This window comes from Pan paniscus, chromosome 3 (genome assembly GCF_029289425.2).
Source record: "Pan paniscus chromosome 3, NHGRI_mPanPan1-v2.0_pri, whole genome shotgun sequence".
Lineage (NCBI taxonomy): Eukaryota > Metazoa > Chordata > Mammalia > Primates > Hominidae > Pan > Pan paniscus.
In genome coordinates, this window is record NC_073252.2 from 3,337,771 (window position 1) to 3,358,708 (window position 20,938).

A 20,938-nucleotide genomic window follows, 5' to 3' on the forward strand; every position below is an offset into this window, starting at 1 on the left:
GGTGCAGGGTGCAGGTGGCACTTTGACTTTCATTTTATACACTTTGTGTTTCATGTTTTTACAATAAGCATTAGGTTCTGTTCACTAGTAAGTTATGAAATCACTAATGGTTATGTATTTGGTTTGTACTGTATTAAGTTGGCAGCCCCTTTACCAGAAATACCTCCAGATGTTGTGACAGAATGTAGATTGGGACTGAAGGAGGACAACCCTTCCAAAAAAGTCTTTGAGGAATGTACTAGGTAAGTGGTTCATGCTGAGCCCTGCATATGTTATCTATGACTAACCCCAAAACAGACAGCTTTCAGGAGGTTTCTCTGCATAAGACAAGTTCCTAGAGTGTAGTTGACCGTTGAACAACATGGGCATTAGGGACGCTGACGCCACCCGACCTTCTGCGCAGTTGAAAATCTGTGTGTAACTTTTGACTCCCCCAAAAGCTCAACTACCATTAGCCTACTGTTGACCAGAAGCCTTACTGATAACATAAACAGCAGATGAACACATATTTTGTATATGTATTATATGCTATACTCTTACACTAAAGTATGCTAGAAAAAATAAAGTGTTACTAAGAAAATCATAAGGAAGAGAAAATATAATTCCTGTTCATAAAGTGGAAATGGATCATCATAAAGGTCTTCATCCTCGTCATCTGCACGTTGAGGAGGCTGAGGAGAAGGAGGAAGAGGAGGTGTTGGTCCTGCTGTCTCAGGGGTGGCAGAGGCGGAAGAAAATATGAGGAGAAGGAGGAAGAGGAGGGGCTTGTCCTGCTGTCTCAGGGGTGGCAGAGGTGGAAGAAAATATGAGGAGAAGGAGGAAGAGGAGGGGCTTGTCCTGCTGTCTCAGGGGTGGCAGAGGTGGAAGAAAATATGAGGAGAAGGAGGAAGAGGAGGAGCTGGTCTTGCTGTCTCAGGGGTGGCAGAGGCGGAAGAAAATATGAGGAGAAGGAGGAAGAGGAGGGGTTGGTCCTGCTGTCTCAGGGGTGGCAGAGGTGGAAGAAAATGCATACGTAAGTGGCTCCTGGCGGCTCAGCCCGCATTGTTCAAGGGCCAACTGTACTTTACACATTAAAATGATTACTTCCTCTAGAAAGAGGTGAATGGAGAGTAATAATTCCACGTACACACGAGGCACACTGAAGGGGTCCCATCGTTTAGCACCAGTATCCTAGCATCCCTGTGGTGACTCCAGGCCCTCTCTGCTCTGCTTCTGTCTAGGACAAAAAGATTTTTTTCAGACCTAGGTACTCACCAAAAACATCTTTTCTCAGGACATTTCCAAGGAGAATTCCGAGGCAAAGCACTTTGGCTAAATTCAGTTTCTTTACATATGCGGGATGAAAGAACAGTTTCTGAGGTGATCAGGCCCAAAATCTGCAGTGCTTTGTGTATGCGTGCAGACAGTCACTCATGTCACAGCGGAGGAAACGGAGGCCCAGGGAGCCATGAGCAAGTTTGTTCTTTGCTCTGAGAGCAAGCAGATGACATATGCATTGTGTTTAAAAAGATCGCTCTGGGTGCAACTTAGAGGTTGAAGAGAGGGAAGATGGGGTCCAGGAGATGAGCCGGCGAGGCCGTTGCAGCTCACATGTGGCAGGGAGTGGCGCACCTGAGCCAGTGCAGTCCGAGCATGGTGGGGCTGGGGCTGGACCCTGATGCTTTAATGATGCGGCTGCCTCTAAAATAACACACAGGCCGGGCGCGGTGGCTCACGCCGGTAATCCCAGCACTTTGGGAGGCCGAGGTGGGCAGATCGCTTGGGGCCAGGAGTTCAAGACCAGCCTGGCCCACATAGAGAAACCCCATCTCTCCAAAAAAATGCAAAAATTAGCCAGGCCTGGGGGTGTGCGCCTGTAATCCCAGCTACTCAGGAGGCTGAGGCATGAGAATCACTTGAACCTGGGAGGTGGAGGCTGCAATGAGCCTCCCCTGTACTCCACTGTACTCCAGCCTGGGCAACACAGCGAGACTCTGTCTCATAAATAAATAAATAAATAAATAAATAAAAATAAAAAACAAGGCTTTCTCTCTCTATCTGGCTTTCTCTTGAGGTGTGGCTTCTCTGCACACTGAGGAGCTGGGTGGTTTAGATGCTTATTCCTTTAGTGAGAATTCAGCAGCCAGTTCCACACCCCACAGATAAATGGCATGCATCCCATCTTTCTCCTAACCAGGTGTATGGCACCGGACTAGAACCCTTCCCTCTGTCCCTCAGCCCCCTCCTCTGAAAATGGATTAGAGTAAATGGATTAGAGTAAATGTAGAGTAAAGATTTTCAGGCCAGGCATGGTGGCTCACGCCTGTAATCCCAACACTTTGGGAGGCCGATATGGGTGGATCACCTGAGGTCAGGAGTTCGAGACCAACCTGACCAACATGGAGAAACCCTGTCTCTACTAAACATACAAAATTAGCCAGGCGTGGTGGCATATGCCTGTAATCCCAGCTACTCAGGAAGGCTGAGGCAGGAGAATCGCTTGAACCCAGGAGGCGGAGGTTGTGGTGAGCCAAGATCACGCCATTGCACTCCAGCCTGGACAACAAGAGCAAAACTCCGCCTCAAAAAAAAAAAAAAAAGATTTTCAATTTCAAGTCATCTTTTACTTATTCTTGTTGGATATTCACATCAATGGTATTCTAGTGTTTGTGATTTGAACTGCTTTCCAAAAAGATGTCTCTGGCTGGGTGCCATGGCTCATGCCTATAATCCTAGCACTTTGGGAGGCCAAGGCAGAAGGATTGCGTGACCTCAGGAGTTCGAGACCAGCCTGGACAACATGGCGAAACCCTGTCTGTAATACAAAAATTAGCCAGGCATAGTGGTACATGCCTGTAGTCCCAGCTATTCAGAAGGCTGAGGTGGGAGGATCAATTGAGCCTGGGAGGTCAAGGCTGCAGTGACTGTGACCTCACCACTACCCTCCAGCCTGGGTGACAGAGCCAGACCAAAAAAAAAGAAAAGAGATGTTGGCTCCATGGCTCCATTTGATTGCTTCTCTGGTATGGCAGACAGGACAGGCTTGGTCTTTGCTCTCTGATACTGGTCCTGGGATATTGTGATAAGAATCAGATTTCTTCCTGTCTTCATCTGGGATGCCACAGAAGCCAGGAAGGGCCAATCTTTCAGTCCATGCTTTTGTCCTTCACATCCCTCTCCTGGGCATGTACACACCCTAAACTCTTTCTTGTACATGTGCACTAAGTGACATGTAATAGTAATAACACAACAATAATAAGGCTAGGCTTGGTGGCTTACACCTGTAGTCCCAGTGCTTTGGGAGGCTGAGATGGGAGGATTGCTTGAGGCCAGGAGTTCAAGGCTGCATTGAGCCATGATTGTGCCATTGCACTCCAGCCTGGGCAACAGAGTGAGGCCCTGTCTCTAAACAACAACAACAAATAACAAAACAATAATAAATACTTGGAAGTATTAATGCACTTACCCGCTCACAGTAACTGTATGAAATAGGCATGATTATTATCTCTGTTTTATAGAAGGAGAAACTGAGGCTATAGAGGTTGGGTAAGTTGGCTCAGGTCCCTCAGCCAGTGAGTGGCTGAAGCAGGACTTGCAGTGGCCCATGGCTTTGACCTCTATGCTGTCCTCCAGAGGACCCTTCCACTGTGTCTTGCACATGGGAAGCATGCTGCTTGATAACAGAACAGCTGACACCCTCACTCCCAAGAAGGGAATGCATCCTTCTATTTCACTGCTTTTTTCATTCATTCTATTTCACTTCTGTTTTCACTTATAGCATTAGAACCTAACGTGGACTTCTGTAATTGCAAATTCAAAATATTGAATTGTGTGTAATGATTGGCTTTCCCATATTCAGTGCCTATTAATGCACTAAGACACACTTGTTTTTATTTCTTAATACAACAAATGTATATAATTTTTAAAAATCTTTTTCTAGAGTTGCCCATAACTACTTAAGAGGGGAACCATTTGAAGAATACCAAGAAAGCTCATATTTTTCTCAGTTTTTACAATGGAAATGGCTGGAAAGGTATGTACTGATTTTAAACTTGATAAAAGCCAATTGAGGTGGCACACGCCTGTAGTCCCAGCTACTCAGGAGGCTGAGGCTGAAGGATTGCTTAAGCCCAAGACTTCAAGGCTATAGTACGGGATGATCAAGCCTGTGAATAGCCACTGCACTCCAACCTGGGCAATGTAGCAAGACCCCATCTCTAATACAACAGAAAAAAAGAAAAGAGACCTCAATAAAACAAGTGTTAACTTCTCACAATGCATACTGATTGACGTAGACTTTTCCATCTGTCAAAATACAATTAGAAATTTTGAGTTGTGTATGATATTTTTATACAGAAATTTTCATAGGTATTAGTGTTATACCATTTCTTCTAATTTAATAGACCCTGTTCTCTCTTTTTAAAATGGCAGGTATCCCTGTTGGTTCAGTGGCTAGAAAATAAAACTTAGCTTAGATTTTTAGTGCTAGAATAGGATGCAGTGGGTGGGACCTGGCAGTTAAACCCTGCTCAGCCTCTTACTGTTTATGTGGCCTCAGGTAAGTGGCTTAGCTTGTATGAGTGGCAGGTCCTTGTTCTATAAATTACAGGTAATTATAGAATCTGCCTCCTTGGACCATTGCTAGGATCACCTGGGAAATGTGTGTACAACGCTTATAGCACAATGTTTGGTGCACAAAATAAGTGCTTAAAAAGTGTTAGCTGTGGGCCGGGCGCAGTGGCTCATGCCGGTAATCCAGCACTTTGGGAGGCCGAGGCGGGTGGATCACCTGAGGTCAGCAGTTCGAGACCAGCCTGGCCAAAATGGTGAAACCCATCTCTACTAGAACTACAAAACTTAGCCAGGCACGGTGGCATGCACCTGTACTCCCAGCTACTTGGGAGGCTGAGGCAGGAGAAATCGCCTGAACCCAGGAGGTGGAGGTTGCAGTGAGCTGAGGTGGCTCCACTGCACTCCAGCCTGGGCAACACAGCAAGACTCTGTCTCAAAAAAAAAAAAAAGTGTTAGCTGCTACTAGTGTTATTATTAGTACTATTATTATTGATTGATTAAATTTCCAGTTCTTGCTTATACATACTGTTTTTGAGGCGCTGGGTATAAACATCTTTGAGGTTCTTTTTTCAAAGGATGGCACAACGTATATATGTCATCTTCTTCACCTGCTTTCTGACAGGTTGAGAGGGATCTACCCAAGAGTATACCAGGAGTTATGAACATACATATTTCCTAGTGTTGGCTGGTTTCAGACCTATCTTTAGTTAGTGAGGATAATTAGACTGTTCTGCCTTTTGCTTCAGTGTCTTAAATATTAATTAAGATTAATTGGCCGGGTGGTGGCTCACGCCTATAATCCCAGCACTTTGGGAGGCTGAGGCGGGTGAATCATGAGGTCAGGAGTTCGAGACCAGCCTGGCAAACATGGTGAAAACCTGTCTCTACTAAAAATACAAAAAATTAGCTGGGTGTAGTGGCAGGCGCCTGTAATCCCAGCTACTCGGGAGGCTGAGGCAGGAAAATTGCCTCAATCCAGGAGGCGGAGGTTGCAGTGAGCCTAGATCATGCCACTGCACTCCAGCCCTGGCGACAGAGTGAGACTCCGTCTCAAAAAAAAAAAAGATGAATTAATTGCTCTTAGAGCAAGTCAAGAGCTATCCTGCTAGAGGGAGCCACAGTCCCTGAGCACAGACACCCTTTGTCCTGGGCATCCCCTTTGAGCAGAATGGTTCAATAAATGAGGCGAAGACAAGCGCTGAGTAAACTTTTCTTTTTTAAAAGAACAATGCAATGTGAGACCTGAAACTTGTTTTTCTCATTGATTAGGCAACCCGTAACAAAGAACACATTTAGACATTACAGAGTTCTAGGAAAAGGCGGATTTGGAGAGGTGAGTAATGGGAGCCAGTTCAGAGCAGTACTGCTAGCTGGGCGGGCAGCAAGGTCCTGAGAACATGGCTTCAGGTAATGCATCAGCTCTCCCAGTACACTGTTGCCTTAGTGGGCGTTTTGGGAATAATCTTTGCCAACTGTGAGAATCCACATGGAATTGTGAGCAAAAGGTTCTTAAGAATCCCTTCTCTTGGTGACTTCGCCTTTTACCTCATAGTTCTGAAGAAGCTGGTTTCCATGCTTGATGCCCCAGTTCAGTCACTTTGCCCAGATGGAAAGACGATTCTGTTTCTGCATTGTGGAATTTCCATGATTATATTTCCATACATTTAAGACTGGTCCCAAATTCACATAGTACAGAGTGAATTAGTAAATATACTTACGTAACCCTACTCTGTTTGGACACCTATGTACCTCATACCTACATCAAAAGGTGTTTGGAAATGTGTCAATTTGGGAAAATCCTAAGGAAATGACTCACAGACTCACGGGGGGTGTTTTTTTTGCTTTGTTTTGTTTTGTTTTGTTTTGAGATGGAGTTTCGCTCTTGTTGCCTAGACTGGAGTGCAACTCAGCTCACCACAACCTCCGCCTCCTGAGTTCAAGCGATTCTCCTGCCTCAGCCTCCCGAGTAGCTGGTATTACAGGCATGCGCCACCACACCTAGCTAATTTTTGTATTTTTAGTAGAGAGGGGGTTTCTCCATGTTGGTCAGGGTGGTCTTGAACTCCCGACCTCGGGTGATCCGCCCTCCTCAGCCTCCCAAAGTGCTGGGATTACAGGCGTGAGCCCCCGTGCCTGGCCCGGGGTGTTGTTTAAATATGATGGGTCTCCTAGATGGAGACCACTGTAGTTGGTGGATGGAGAACAGCAGCAGTTCTGGTCTGGGGATTTAAAGAGATATTAATTACCTTATTAGTTACCTGGAGTGATCATATGGAGTTCAAGAACTTTTAAGTCCCTAAGAGCCAGGCAAGCCATTGGCAAACTAATACTGTATGTTTAACTCAGGAGCAGGTTACACTGCCCGGGTGTGACTCAGATATTACTGCTCCCATATTACAATTCAAAGCAAAAGCCACTAGCATTGCCTTGAAGTTAATTAGAAAGCTGACCTAGGAGGCAGCACACTGCACCTGTATCTGTTATGCACCTGCAGCTTGACATGACAAGAAATTGGCCAACATAGTTGTTACTTCAGGAGAAGTAACAGTACTGCCCCTCTGGTACAGTTCCAGAGACCATGAAGAATATTTTGCCTAATCCAATCAAATGCTTGCTCTAATCCCTCCATGATAGATATTTCTGTAAGAAATCCACCCTCTGTTTGAATATGTCCTAGAACAGGAAAGTCATTTTCTTACTTGGACTCTTGCTAATCTGCCGTTAATGATCTGCAAATGTAATGACTCAGATTTTGTGAAAGAACAGAGGAAAAATTTCTGGAACATGGGTCATGTGTTTACAAAGGAATGAAAGTCTAATTATAGCCACATGTAAGTTTTTAAAACATGTCAGTCTTAATAGGATATAATAGGGACATGTTAGCAAATTTTAGCTATTGTGAAAGACCTGGTGCTGGGCGCGGTGGCTCACGCCTGTAATCCTAGCACTTTGGGAGGCCAAGGTGGGCAGATCGCTTGAGCCCAGAAGTTCCAGATCAGCCTAGGCAACATGGCAAGACCCCGTCTCTATTTAAATATTTAATATAAATAAATACATTAAAAAAGAAGATAAGAAAGACTCAGTATAATTATGATTGTATAGATTACTTTTTAACAGATTTACTTGGGTTCCCAAACAAATGATTGGCTGCACGAATAAAGCATGGCAGTGTCCCACAGACTTGCTCTGGAGGTGTTGTACTCTCAGTCAAGGCCCAGACGCAGTCAGCCTCTGGCAGTCAGCCCACCCCTACTCTGAATGCCTGTCAGAAGGAGCCCCGCTCGCCCTCATGCGGGGACAGCCTCGGTGCCCTTTAATCCAGATTCTAATCATGCATTTGCTTTTTCCAAGTGCTAGCACTTCCTCCAGAGGGCTCGAGAGAGCAAACCTAGTTGGTTTTATTTTGTCAACAGTAATTCTTTCGCTTATGCTTGAAGTCCTCCGAAATGAATTTGTAGGGTCCTCAGTGAGCGCAATGGTAAAGGAATTGAGTAGACATCTCTGCTGTCATGGTTTTAGGCCACAGACTGTAGTGGAAAGAGCACGTACTTCAGACGTGGACAGACCCGAGGTCAGGGTCCTGTCGTATCACTTCCAGCAGCGTGATCTTGGGCCCGCCATCGTGATCTCATCTCTAGCAGGGAAATAATCGGCCCTGCCCACCAGGCTGCTGTGAGCCAGCGAGTGTTCACACCCAGCTGTCAGCACAGTGCCTGGCACTGTTGTCTGCTTTCCATTCCCTTTCTCTGATTTGCCCATTCCACTTAGAATAATTTGTTTTAAATTAACGATAAAGAGATATGAAGAGATTTTTATGCCAAGTCTTAATGGTAAGAAAATGATTAAATACATATTGGGATAGTCGCATTTTAGGAAAACATTTCATGATGGGAAAATAGTCACACAATAAGATTTTTTAAAAGGAGGTTAGGAAATATTACCTATTTTACAATACGAGACCAGTTTTGCCATGAAAGGCTGGGGTGGTGGGAACAGGGTATGTATTCTTGCATACCCATGTAAGAAGGTGGGCCCAAAATCAAATAGAGCAAAATATTAACAGTCATTATCTTGGAATTATGGGTGAGTTTTTATCACTGTCCTTATTACTTCCAATATTTTCCACAATTAACTTTGTATTTCTTTTACCACCAAAATTATTTTATTGATAGATAAAATTAAATCATGTCTTATGTTTGCTTTTAAAGCAGTCCCCTGTGGGGTGTGCAGTGGATGGGAGTTGGAAGAAACAGCAGCCTAATGTTGATGACACAGAGGCAGGGGGACCAGAACCTGAGGCTCATGATACTATTTTTTCCACTTTTGTATGTTGGAAATTTTTCATGACATAAAGTTAAAATAATACATAAATACTACTTTAAGAAGTAATAGAATAAAGATATGATAATTGTGAATTCTATGAAATATATTTCCTTATACTCTTGACATTTTAAATTAAAAAATCAAGAATCTTTTTAGGCCAGGCACGGTGGCTCACACCTGTTAATTCTAGCACTTTGGGAGGCCAAAGTGGGCGGATCACCTGAGGTCAGGAGTTCAAGACCAGCCTGGCCAACATGGTGAAATCCCGTCTCTACTAAAAATACAAGAAAAATTAGCCAGGCATGGTGGCGGGCACCTGTAATCCCAGCTACTCGGGAGGCTGAGGCAGGAGAATCTTGAGACGGAGTCTCACTCTGTCGCCCAGGCTGGAGTGCAGTGGCGTGATCTCGGCTTACTACAACCTCTGCCTCCCGGGTTTAAGTGATTCTCCTGCCTCAGCCTCTGGAGTAGCTGGGACTACAGGCACCCGCCACCATGCCTAGTTAATGTTTTTATTTTTTTATTTTTAGTAGAGACGGGGTGTCGCCTTGTTGGCCAGGTTGGTTTCGAACTCCTGACCTCAGGTGATCTGCCTGCCTTGGCCTCCCAAAGTGCTGGGATTATAGGCATGAGCCACCATGCCCAGCTGAAAAAGAATCTTTTCAGTTTTACTTTTTAAAACTTCTGCACTTTTACAAAAGTAAAATAGACATATGGGGACATTTAAAAATTAAACACCGTGATCACCTATGCCAACTAGTTCCATTTGTACACTGTCTTAGAGTTGATAGAGTGCAGTGCGTCACTGAGGGAGGAGCCGACTCACACTGACGAAGCTCACCTTTGAAACGGTCTCGGCTCCTCATGCACTGCTGCTGGTCTCTGCCAGTGAGGGTCTCATCAAGCAAAGAGCTTCCTTTGTGTGGCCTAAGAAATGTCAGGTGGACATAAACCTCCTTTATTTTGCTGTTTAAACTAGGTTTGCGCCTGTCAAGTGCGAGCCACAGGAAAAATGTATGCCTGTAAAAAGCTACAAAAAAAAAGAATAAAGAAGAGGAAAGGTGAAGCTATGGCTCTAAATGAGAAAAGAATTCTGGAGAAAGTGCAAAGTAGATTCGTAGTAAGTGTCTCCTCTTAGTCTTCACTGTGCATTGTTTGATTCATAGCACTTTTGTCAGCCGACTGGCCGCTCAGCTCACGCTCACTGAAGCCGTGGAAGTCATTTCTTGTTTTCTGAGTTTATGTGGGGGTTTGCTCTTTTTAGTAACAGTTTTGTTTTTAGTAACAGCTCTCTTCTTTCTTATTCAAACCTTGGAAAACATAAAAGGAGTGATACTGCTTCTAACTTCTGGTTTGTTATAAATCTGTAGTCCCCCGCCTCCCATTCTGTCACTCTTCACACCTGCCAGCTGCAGAGGCTTGTCCAGGTCCATTAGTTACCCGTGTTTCTTGGTGAATTGCCCTTTCCTTTCCCTTATCACAGCCAGCCAGAGCTTATCTCTGTTTGCTGTCAGCCTCCAGTCAATTTCTCTGGCCCCCGGGACACTGTGACTTGGCTGTGCTTGAGGATACCTTCTCTCTCTCTCTCATTTTTTTTTTTTTTTTTTTTGTTGACACAGGGTTTCGCTCTGTTGTCCAGGCTGGAGCGCAATGGCACGATATTGGGTCACTGCAGCCTCAACCTTCCAGGCCCAAGTGATCCTCCTACCTCAGCCTCCCAAGCAGCTGGGACCACAGGCACACACCACCATGCCCAGCTAGGTTTTAATTTTTTTATTTTTATTCTTATTTTTTAGAGATGAGATCTCTGGCCAGGCGCGGTGGCTCACACCTGTAATCCCACCACTTAGGGAGGCCGAGGAGGGTGGATCACCTGAGGTCAGGAGTTCGAGACCAGCCTGACCAACATGGTGAAATCCCGTCTCTACTAAAAATACAAAAAGAATTAGGTGGGCCTGGTGGCACGTGCCTGTAGTCCCAGCTACTTGGGATGCTGGTGCAGGAGAATCACTTGAACCTGGGAGGCGGAGGTTGCAGTGAGCTGAGATTGCACCACCGCACTCCAGCCTGGGCAACAGAGCGAGACTCCGTCTCAAAAAAAAAGAGAGAGAGATGAGATCTCCCTATGTTGCTCAGGCTGGTCTTGAACTCCTGGGCTCAAGTGATCCACCTGCCTCAGCTTCCCAAAGTGTTGGGATTACAGGTGTGAGCTACCACGTCTGGCTGAGGATACCTTCTCTAGCCCCTCTTCTCATGTGGGCCTCCTCCCTCTGGCCTCAATCTGTTTTCCATCTTTTCCTTTTTCTGGGAAGTTTACCGCTAGGCCCTCAACTGGCATGTCCCAATTGTATGAAGCCCAAATCCCACCTTCCCACCTTTCTGGAAAGGACAGAACATTGGGCGGACTGGTATGAGCTCAGGGGAGCAGTTCCAGGCTTTACGGTGTGCATTGTATACTGTGGTTCTCATCTCCAAACCCAGTTTCTCTCCACCTAATTACATATGTCCTGTAGCAGCTACTGAAGTATGAAGACTGGTTGAAGGGAGAGAGAGTGTGAACGAGAATTTATAAAATGATTTGTAGTGTTAGAGCTATTTCCTCCAAGCCATTTATTTCTTAGCCCTGAGGTCAGCTGCTTTGTGCAGGGGGACAAATGTTCCCAGTGTACCTTCACAGCCAGCGTCTGAATTTAATAGCACAGTGTGGGGCCGGGCACGGTGGCTCACGCCTGTAATCCCAGCACTTTGGGAGGCCGAGGCAGGCGTCAGGAGATCGAGACCCTCCTGGCTAACACAGTGAAACCCCATCTCTACTAAAAATGCAAAGAATTAGCCAGGCGTGGTGGCAGGCGCCTGTAGTCCCAGCTACTCAGGAGGCTGAGGCAGGAGAATGGCGTGAACCCGGGAGGCGGAGCTTGCAGTGAGCCAAGATCGCGCCACTGCACTCCAGCCTGGGCAACAGAGCAAGACTCCATCTCAAAAAAAAAAAAAAAATAGCACAGCGTGTGTATATGATATGTCACTCTCATGTGCAATTACTTGAAAATCTTTAATAAAATGGGCTTATCTGGGAGTTGCTTTAAACATATTTTTCGGCTGGGCTTGGTGGCTCATGCCTGTCATTTCAGCACTTTGGGAGGCCAAGGTGGGAGGATCACTTGACCCCAGGAGTTTGAAACCAGCCTGGGCAACATAGGGAGACCCCCATCTCCCTATTTTTTTTTTTTTTTTTGAGACAGAGTCTCGCACTGTCTCCTGGGCTGGAGTGCAGTGGCGCGATCTTGGCTCACTGCAACATCCGGCTCCCAGGTTCAAGTGATTCTCCTGCCTCAGCCTCCCAAGTAGCTGGTTTTACAGGTGCCCACCACCACACCCAGCTAATTTTTTGTATTATTAGTAGCGACAGGGTTTCACCATGTTGGCTAGGCTGGTCTCGAACTCCTGACCTCAGGTGATCTCTACAAAAAAAAATTTTTTTAAAAGGCCAGGCACTGTGGCTCACGCCCTGTAATCCCAGCACTTTGGGAGGTCAAGGCCTGCAGATCACCTGAGGTCAGGAGTTCGAGACCAGCCTGGCCAACATGGTGAAACCCTGTCTCTAATAAAATACAAAAATTAGCTGGGTGTGTGGTGGCGAGCACCTGTAATCCAAGCTACTTGGGTGGCTGAGACAGGAGAATTGCTTGAACTCAGAAGACGGAGGTTGCAGTGAGCCCAGATTGTGCCATTGTACTCCAGCCTGGGTGACAGAGTGAGACTCAATCTCCAAAAAAAAAAAAAAAAAAAATTAGCCAGCCATGGTGGTGTGTGACTGTAGTCCCAGCTACTCAGAAGGCTGTGGTGGGAGGATTGCTTGAACCCAGGTGGTCAGGGCTGCAGTGAGCCATTATTGCCCACTGCACTCCAGCCTGGGTGACAGAGTGAGATCCCATCTCAAAAACAAAACAAAGCAAAAAAAACCACAAAAAAACCCCCGTGTAACTACCTTGGAACATAGAAATCCACAATCTAGCTTTATGAAAAGAACAGAAACAGTTGTTACAGTTTCTTTTGCTTAAATGCTTTGATTTCTATATCGTTGGCCTCTCCCAAGGAACCTAGAGACATTTTTCTCCTTCCCTATGGTGTTTTCTCCCTGCTTAACCTAGAGACATTTTTCTCCTTCTGTGATGGTGTTTACCCCCTGCTTACAGTGGCATGTTCATCCCTGCTGTGCCCTGACCCATGGCAGTAACGCCTCTCCCTGGAGCCCTCTGCCCCTGCCTGCACCCTCGCCCCTCACAGTCTGTTCTCCACGGAGCAGTGCAAGGCAGTCTGTGGACAAGTTAAATTAGTCATCCACTTTCCTGATTAAAAACTCCAGTGGCCACCTGTCACTCTGAGAATAAAATTAGACTCAGTTCTGGCCTTTCAGGCACTGAGGGACCTGGCTCCTGCAGCCTCTGCCACATCAGGCCTGGGGTCTGACTGCACTCTGCCTGAAGCATCACTGCCTTTCCCTCTTGCCCTTGGTCTCCCTCCCCATAGGCAGTCTGCGAGTCGCCCATCACTCTGTTGGATGGTTTCTTTGCATTGGTTCATCTGTCATCTGTAACTGCCCAGGCCTCCTCCACCACGATATTAGGACAGAGCTCCTCAGGGCCATGCTCACCACTGCATCCCAGCTGCCCACAACAAGGCTGGCGTGATAAAAGATTCTCAATATAATTTTAATATATATTAAGCAGATGTTGAATGAATATTCACAAGAGGAGAGAAAGTAAGGGATCCTTACTAATTCAAGGGCCAGTGAGAATTCCTTGTGGTTTAATTCTGTGGTCTGTTGCATGCCGGCTGGGGCCTCCTCTCCTCCATTCTCAGCACCTCTGTTACTGTTTTAATACATCATGACCAAGTTGGATTTATTCCAGGAATGAAAATCAAATAATGTAATTTATCACATTACCAGAATAAAGGGAAGAACCATATGGTCATCTCAAGAGCTGCAGGAAGAGCTTTTGATAGAAGCTAATGCCCAGTCATGCTTAAAAACTCGAAGCAAACCAGGTACAGAAAGGAACTTCCTTCAGAAAATCTCTAGCACAATCATGCTTAATATGAAAATATTAAAAGCTTTTCCTCGTGAGATCTGGAATGAGGCTAGATACCTGCTGACCATTTCTTTTTTTTTTTTTTTTTTTGAGACGGAGTCTTGCTCTGTCTCCCAGGTTGGAGTGCAGTGGCGCGATCTCGGCTCACTGCAAGCTCCGCCTCCCGGGTTCACGCCATTCTCCTGCCTCAGCCTCCCAAGTAGCTGGGACTACAGGCGCCCGCCAACACGCCCGGCTAATTTTTTGTATTTTTAGTAGAAACGGGGTTTCACCGTGTTAGCCAAGATGGTCTCGATCTCCTGACCTTGTGATCCGCCCGTCTCGGCCTCCCAAAGTGCTAGGATTACAGGCGTGAGCCACCGCGCCCGGCCCTGCTGACCATTTCAATTCAACATGATATTGGAAATTCTGGCCAGTGCAGTAAGGTAAAGGAAAAAGTGAAAGGGATTAAGGTTAGAGAAAAGAAGGAAAAAGGTTAAAAAAAAAACCCTCATCATTTTCTTTTTCTTTTTCTTTTTTTTTTTTTAGATAGAGATGGGGGTCTCACTATATTGCCCATGCTGGTCTGGAACTCCAGGGATCAAGTGATCCTCCCACCTAGGCCTCCCAAACTGCTGGGATTATAGGTATGAACCACTGTGCCCGGCCACAACTCATTATTTTCAAACAACATCATTGTATGTGGACACATTCCCAGATTTTTAGATAACCTATTAAGGATTTAACCAAGTGATTAAATGTGAATCAGCCACTAACAATTAGAAAATGGAAATGTTACTGATACCATTTACAATGGCATCAAGAAACATAAAAATCTAAGAAAAGACCCGGTGAGGTGGTGTGCACCTGTAGTCCCAGCTTCTTGGGTGACTGAGATGGGAGGATCACTTGAGCCCAGGAGTTTGAGTCCAGCCTGGGCAACATAGCAAGACCCTGTCTCTTAAAAAATAACTCTAGGCAAAGAACTGACAAAAATGTGCAAGACTTCTACACTGAGAACGGTAAAATGTTATTATAAGAAATTAAAGAAGGAGCTGGGCACTGTGGTTCACGCCCGTGATCCCAGCACTTTGGGAGGCCGAGGCAGGTGGATCACTTGAGGTCAGGAGTTTGAGATCAGCCTGGCCAACATGGTGAAACCTCATCTCTACTATAAATACAAAAATTAGCCGGGCGTGGTGACAGGTGCCTATAATCCCAGCTACTTGGGAGGCTGAGGCAGGAGAATCGCTTGAAACCTGGGAGACAGAGGTTGCAGTGAGCCGAGATGGCGCCACTGCACTCCAGCCTGGGCGACAGAGCAAGACTGTGTCTCAAAAAAATAAAGAAAGAAGGTCTAAATAAATGGGGGGAGACCATGTTCCCAGATTGGAAGACCCGATGCTGTAAAGATGCTGGTTTCCCCTAATTGATCTATAGATTAAATGAATTGAATGCAGCCCCAATCAGAATCCCAGCAGGGTGTGTGTGTGTGTGTGTGTGTGTGTGTGTGTGTGTGTGAACTGACATACAAACCAGTAGAAAAATGGGGGGAAAATAGACTAGGCATTTCACAAAAGAGGATCCAAATGGCTATTAATTATATGAAAGGGTCCCCTATCTTTGCATATATGGAGAAATGCAAATTAAGACCGCAGTAAGAGACTACTCCACCAGCATGATTCAAACTAAAAAGATTGACAGCACAAAATGTTGGAAGGATGTGGCACAGTAAGACCTCTCTTGCACTGCTGGCGGGGCATAGCTTATGTGCTGAATGTGGTTGCCCGGGAAGTACAGAATGTCAGGGCTCAAGTGATGAGAGCACAACACAGAGGAGTCATGATCCCAAGTATCTTGGTGAAGTTTCGCCACTTCTTCGCTTAGCTGTAGAAAGTTCTTTCTTTTGGCTACACAGCTGCGGTAAAATCTTCAGCATGCCAAGGTCCAAGAGGCACGTGATATGTCCTGTACATTTCTCTGAAACATATAGTATTCACATGTTCTGATTGTAAACCTAACACGGATTATTTGCATATTGTTAGCAAATAGAGGAAATCACCAATGAAAGAGGAAGTTCGTGTTCTGTTTTATGATGTTGCTGTCTTTAGGTTAGTTTAGCCTACGCTTATGAAACCAAAGATGCCTTGTGCTTGGTGCTCACCATTATGAATGGAGGGGATTTGAAGTTTCACATTTACAACCTGGGCAATCCCGGCTTTGATGAGCAGAGAGCCGTTTTCTATGCTGCAGAGCTGTGTTGCGGCTTGGAAGATTTACAGAGGGAAAGAATTGTATACAGGTAAGAACGGTGCTACCTAATGGAGCCTGCAAGTCTTGGAGCCGGTTTCTCCCAGCCCTAGGCTTCCCTGGTTCACACTGGCTGCTTCCAGGCTGGGCAGGAGAGTAGCTGGGAGGCCCTCAATGGTGATTCTTAGGGGTGGTCACTTACACTATTGGAAATATGGCCAGTCAGAGGGCCCTGGGTATTTTTTTGTTTTGTTTTTTGAGATGGAGTCTCACTCTGTCACCTAGGCTGGAGTGCAATGGCACAATCTCGGCTCACTGCAGTTCGAGCGATTCTCCTGCCTCAGACTCCCAAGTAGCTGGGACTACAGGCACCCGCCACCATGCCCAGCTAATTTTTTGTATTTTTACTAGAGATGGGGGTCTCACCATGTTGGCCAGGCTGGTCTCGATCTCCTGACCTCAGGTGATCCACGGGCCTCAGCCTCCAAAAGTGCTGGGATTACAGGTGTGAGCCACCGTGCCCAGCCTAAATCTCTAATAAATTGTCTTTTTGAAGCAGAAGTTTGTTTTTTACTGGTTAAGTTGATCAAATAAAGGTAGTGCTACTCATGTAAGCATAAGAAGAGCCCGTTTCCAAGGTTCTTAGGTATGTTGATAGTTCTGATAAGGATCTATTATGTCCTGCCATATAACATAACAATTTAATGTCTTGAAATAGTAGTTTCTTTTTTGCATCTTAGAATTTAGTAAAGAAAATTAAATTAAACTTCATAGTTTAGTGTAATCAATGTATTTCGTTTTAGGAAAAAACAATTCCCCCTCCTGTCCCTTAAATGCTGGAGTTCCTGGGCTCTGAGTCTCTTCTCAGTCACTCTCCCTGGGTAATTTCATTTCCTTCCTTCTGTGGGTTCATCTGCCAGTTATAGTCGGTCCCCCATATCCATGGGTTCCATGTTGTGGATTCAAACAGCTGTGAATTGAAAATATTCAGAAAATCCTGCTCAACAGGATGAAAGGGGGAAAAAAGGAGAAAATATTCAGAAAAAAAAGGATGGTTGCGTCTGTATTGAACATGTAGATTTTGTTCTTGTCACTATTCCCTAAACAATATAGTATAATAACGATTTACTTATCATTTACATTGTGTCCGGTAGTATGTGTAATCTAGAGGTGATTTAAAGTAATTGGGAGGATGTGTGTAGGTTATATGGAAATTCTGCACCATTTTATATCAGGGACTTGAGGACCCTTGGATTTTGATATCCAAGGGAAAGGGGCCTGCTGTGGGACCTGATGGTGTCTCCCTTGTCACCTTGTAAGCCTGGCCCTCGTGGCCTTTGTGATGCAGCTCCCCGCAGAGCCCTCCAGCCTTGGGTCCTGCTGCTCCCACACCCCCTGCCCTCATCATGCGAGAGTTTCAGCTGCTCAGGTGTCCTCACCTCATTGCACCTTTGCACAAGGTGTTCCTGTGTGGGTGCCACTCTCCACCCAGCCCCTCTTCCTGTCATTCTGAGAGACTCTTGCTCATCCGCCCAGAGTTGGCCCACACAGCACGAGGGTGTGAGCATGAGGATGTGCCCCCCTCCCCCCACATCCTCCAAGTGCTCCCCATGTTGTCTGCTCAGATGGTCACGTCAGACGATGAGCTTCTTGGGAGTCCTTGATCTCATTTCTCCCTATTCTGATGGACCTTTGGCTTCTCCTTATCTTATATATCCCACAGCCAATATGGGATAAATATCTCTCAAGGACCAGAGACCAGGCTTGGCAGTGGGGCGGACACCTCTGTACCTTGAGCATTGAGCAAGGGGTGGATTGCTGCCCTGGCTGTGAGTCCTCTAGACACAGAGGTGGTCGCCTGAGTTGAGGAAGCCTTGTTGCCATTGCTTAGAGGTGAGAGTCTGGTGGTATTGGACCATGGAACACACCCATAGGAGATTTGATTCTTTTGTTACTCCTGGAGTAAATCACACTTCACAGGTGACTACGGCTGAGCCGCTGTGTTTGGTTTCAGTCTCAAGATGAGCTGGATTTTCTCATGTGAGCTTTGGCTCATCCTCTAACCTCCGGTACCCACTTGCCTCACCCGCTTGCACTCAGTGGGGGCTGCACCATGTCTGCCCCATCCACCGCTGTGTCCACAGGACTCACCATCAGTAGGTATCACTAAGCATTTGTTAAATGAATGACCGATGGCCCCAGTGACATTCCCACCTCAGCCCCCTGAGTAGCTGGGACTACAGGTACACACCACTGCACCCAGCTTGAGGCATTCTAATATGGGGAATTTTCAGTTTTTGAAACACTTAAAAATATGTTAATGGTAAGAGAAATTGAGCCACGTTCATTAAGGACTGTTTGCTTTCCTTCCTACTGGGCTGCATATTTAATCACTGAAATGTCTTCAAATCTGTATAACTATGCAAAGCAGTTCATTTTACACTGTCGTCACATGTGAGTTGTTTGCTGAGATGAATTTTGTAACATTCTTGTCCCGCCTGTTTGCCGTGGCTCATGAAGGGCAGTTTTGTGTTTTGCCGTGCTAGCCCTTGCTCACGCTGGTTGTTCCTACTGGGTACTCAGGAATCACGGTGCCAACTTCTGAATAATTGAGCCTTTTGTTGTTGTTTCTTTCCTTGTAGAGACTTGAAGCCTGAGAATATTCTCCTTGATGATCGTGGTAAGTGGGCAAGCCTTTCACATCTAACAGGTAGACTTTGTTAGAGGGACTTGGATACAGAAAGTTGGATGCAGAAAGTGGACTTAATAATTAGAGAATGGAAACAATAACAAAAAGAAAAACTCTGTGGTATGTGTTCATTTTAAAAAGATGAAATACTGACAATTTGGTCATTCCCCTGTGTTTAGGCAAGAAGCAGAGATGGTCATAATTTTCAATTAATGATTGAGTTTTAGAAGCCTTTTTTTTTAAGACAGGGTCTTGCTATGTCACCCAGGCTGGAGTGCAGTGGTGTAATCATAGCTCACTGCAGCCTTGAACTACTGGGCTCAAATGACCCTCCCATCTCAGCTTTCTGCATAGTTGGGACTACAGCTGTGCGCCACCATGCTTGGCTAATTTTTAAAATTTTTTTGTAGAGATAGGGGTCATGCTATGTTGCCCAGGCTGTTCTCAAACTATTGCCCTCAAGCAGTCCTCCTGCCTTCCCTCCCAAAGCACTAGGGTTACAGGCATAAGCCACTGTGCCCCACCTAGAAGCGCATTAAAGTAAACACAAAGTCAGAACGTTTTCTCCCTCTTGTTTCTTGCTGTTGACCCACCTCTTGCTTTATTCCTTTTTTATTTCCATTCCTCTTTAAACTTTGTCATGCTGCCCCTGGTGCTGTCCTCTTGTTACATAGCATTTGTCACAGAGCAGGGTGCAGATGGCTGCTTGGAGACCTTGTAATAGTGGACAGGGAGTGGCCCTTTTCAGCAGGCTCCTTGTCAGCAGCACGGGTGCTCACTCCACCCTGGTTCCTGTAAGGGAGAGTCATACCCAGAATGCAAGGATGGTTGAACTGCTGGAGAGAGTGCTTGTGCTCACACATAGCTCGCAAGCAGTGCTGGGAGAGAGCTTCTTTCAAGTGAGTTTTCTTGGCAAAGAAGGGTCTTACAGTCTAGTAGAGCACACATGGCAAGGTCAGTGGCTCCTGCTGAGAAGAGGACAGGTGTCTAAGGCGGAGACTGAGGGCAGTCGTGGGGGACTTGGAATGCTAGTCTCCTTTTACACCTCTGCCAGATGCTTTCATGCTTATCTAATTCATGTATGACACCCTGCCCTGTGAGGAAGGAGGGTACTGGAATTCTCATTTAATGGAAGGTGATACCAAGATTTAGGAATCAGACTTGTCCAAGGTTGTGTCCATAGCTCCTGACTTAGCCTGTGGTTCATTCCTGGTACTGTGCTGCTCACCAGAGGTGGCTTTGGGTGGGGAGGGCACTAAGCGAAGCTGCTCACTTACTAAGTTGTTAAATGGCTTAACAAGGGTAGGTAGAACGTGCTCTGTATGCAAAGTGGAGCAATCTCCAAGCTATGTGGTTGATCGGAACAGGGTACGGTGCAGAGTGTGTGTGTAGTGTGCTCCCTTTTGTGTAAACAAAGCAGGGAATTGTGTGTAGTGTGCTTGCTCATAAACATAAAGAAACATAAAGGGAGAATCATGAGAAATGGTTACAAGTGAAAACAAGGCAGGGGAGCACACTGATAACCCTTTTCTGTGTTTTTAGGAGATTTTTCTGTGTAGTTCTCTCTTCTTTAGAACTTTACCCCACACGTTTGAGCTGAGCTGTCTTTCCCCAGTGCTGACTCCTGCCTGGCTAACTTAGCAAGACCCCTGCTCTGCCCAGGTTCCCCTCCTGTGCCACCATCTGAAAGGCACTCCTGGGTGGGATGCCAGGATGGTTGCTGGGCCAGTTCCCTGTCTCTTCTCTTGGGGACCACAGTCCTCTGATGCCGATGACCACAGTTTTCCTTTTTTTAAAGTTCTTTTTAAGGTCAGGGTCTCTCTATGCTACCCAGGCTGGGTGCGGTAGCTACTCACAGGTGCGATTGTGGCACAATTACAACCTGAAACTCCTGGGCCTAAGCGACCCTCCTGCCTCAGCCTCCCACATAGCTGGAGTTTCAGGCATGCACCACCACATCCAGCAGCGATTAAGGATATTTTAATTGTTATGGTGCAATCATGCCTCACTGCAGTTTTGACCTCTAGCGATCTGCCTTGCCTCAGCCTCCTGAGTA

At 45.9% G+C, this 20,938-nt stretch overlaps 1 protein-coding gene across 6 annotated transcripts in view; it reads left to right on the plus strand.

The window, feature by feature from the left end:
- GRK4 (G protein-coupled receptor kinase 4) overlaps positions 1 to 20,938 on the plus strand; it is a 75,569-nt gene that overhangs the window by 38,394 nt on the left and 16,237 nt on the right. For 3 of the 6 annotated variants that reach the window (XR_010111847.1, XM_034958247.3, XM_057302021.2), the window contains exons 4-9: positions 139 to 242; positions 3,920 to 4,012; positions 5,821 to 5,884; positions 9,854 to 9,994; positions 16,055 to 16,245; positions 18,836 to 18,873. Coding sequence is in view for 5 of the 6 variants with exons in the window: in XM_034958247.3 (XP_034814138.2) it covers positions 139 to 242; positions 3,920 to 4,012; positions 5,821 to 5,884; positions 9,854 to 9,994; positions 16,055 to 16,245; positions 18,836 to 18,873 (631 nt within the window). In the remaining variant the exon portion in view is untranslated. Of the gene's footprint in view, positions 1 to 138; positions 243 to 3,919; positions 4,013 to 5,820; positions 5,885 to 9,853; positions 9,995 to 16,054; positions 16,246 to 16,996; positions 17,075 to 18,835; positions 18,874 to 20,938 lie in introns of all 6 variants that reach the window. The other 3 variants (XM_063603495.1, XM_055111152.2, XM_034958252.3) reach the window with 3 other exon arrangements.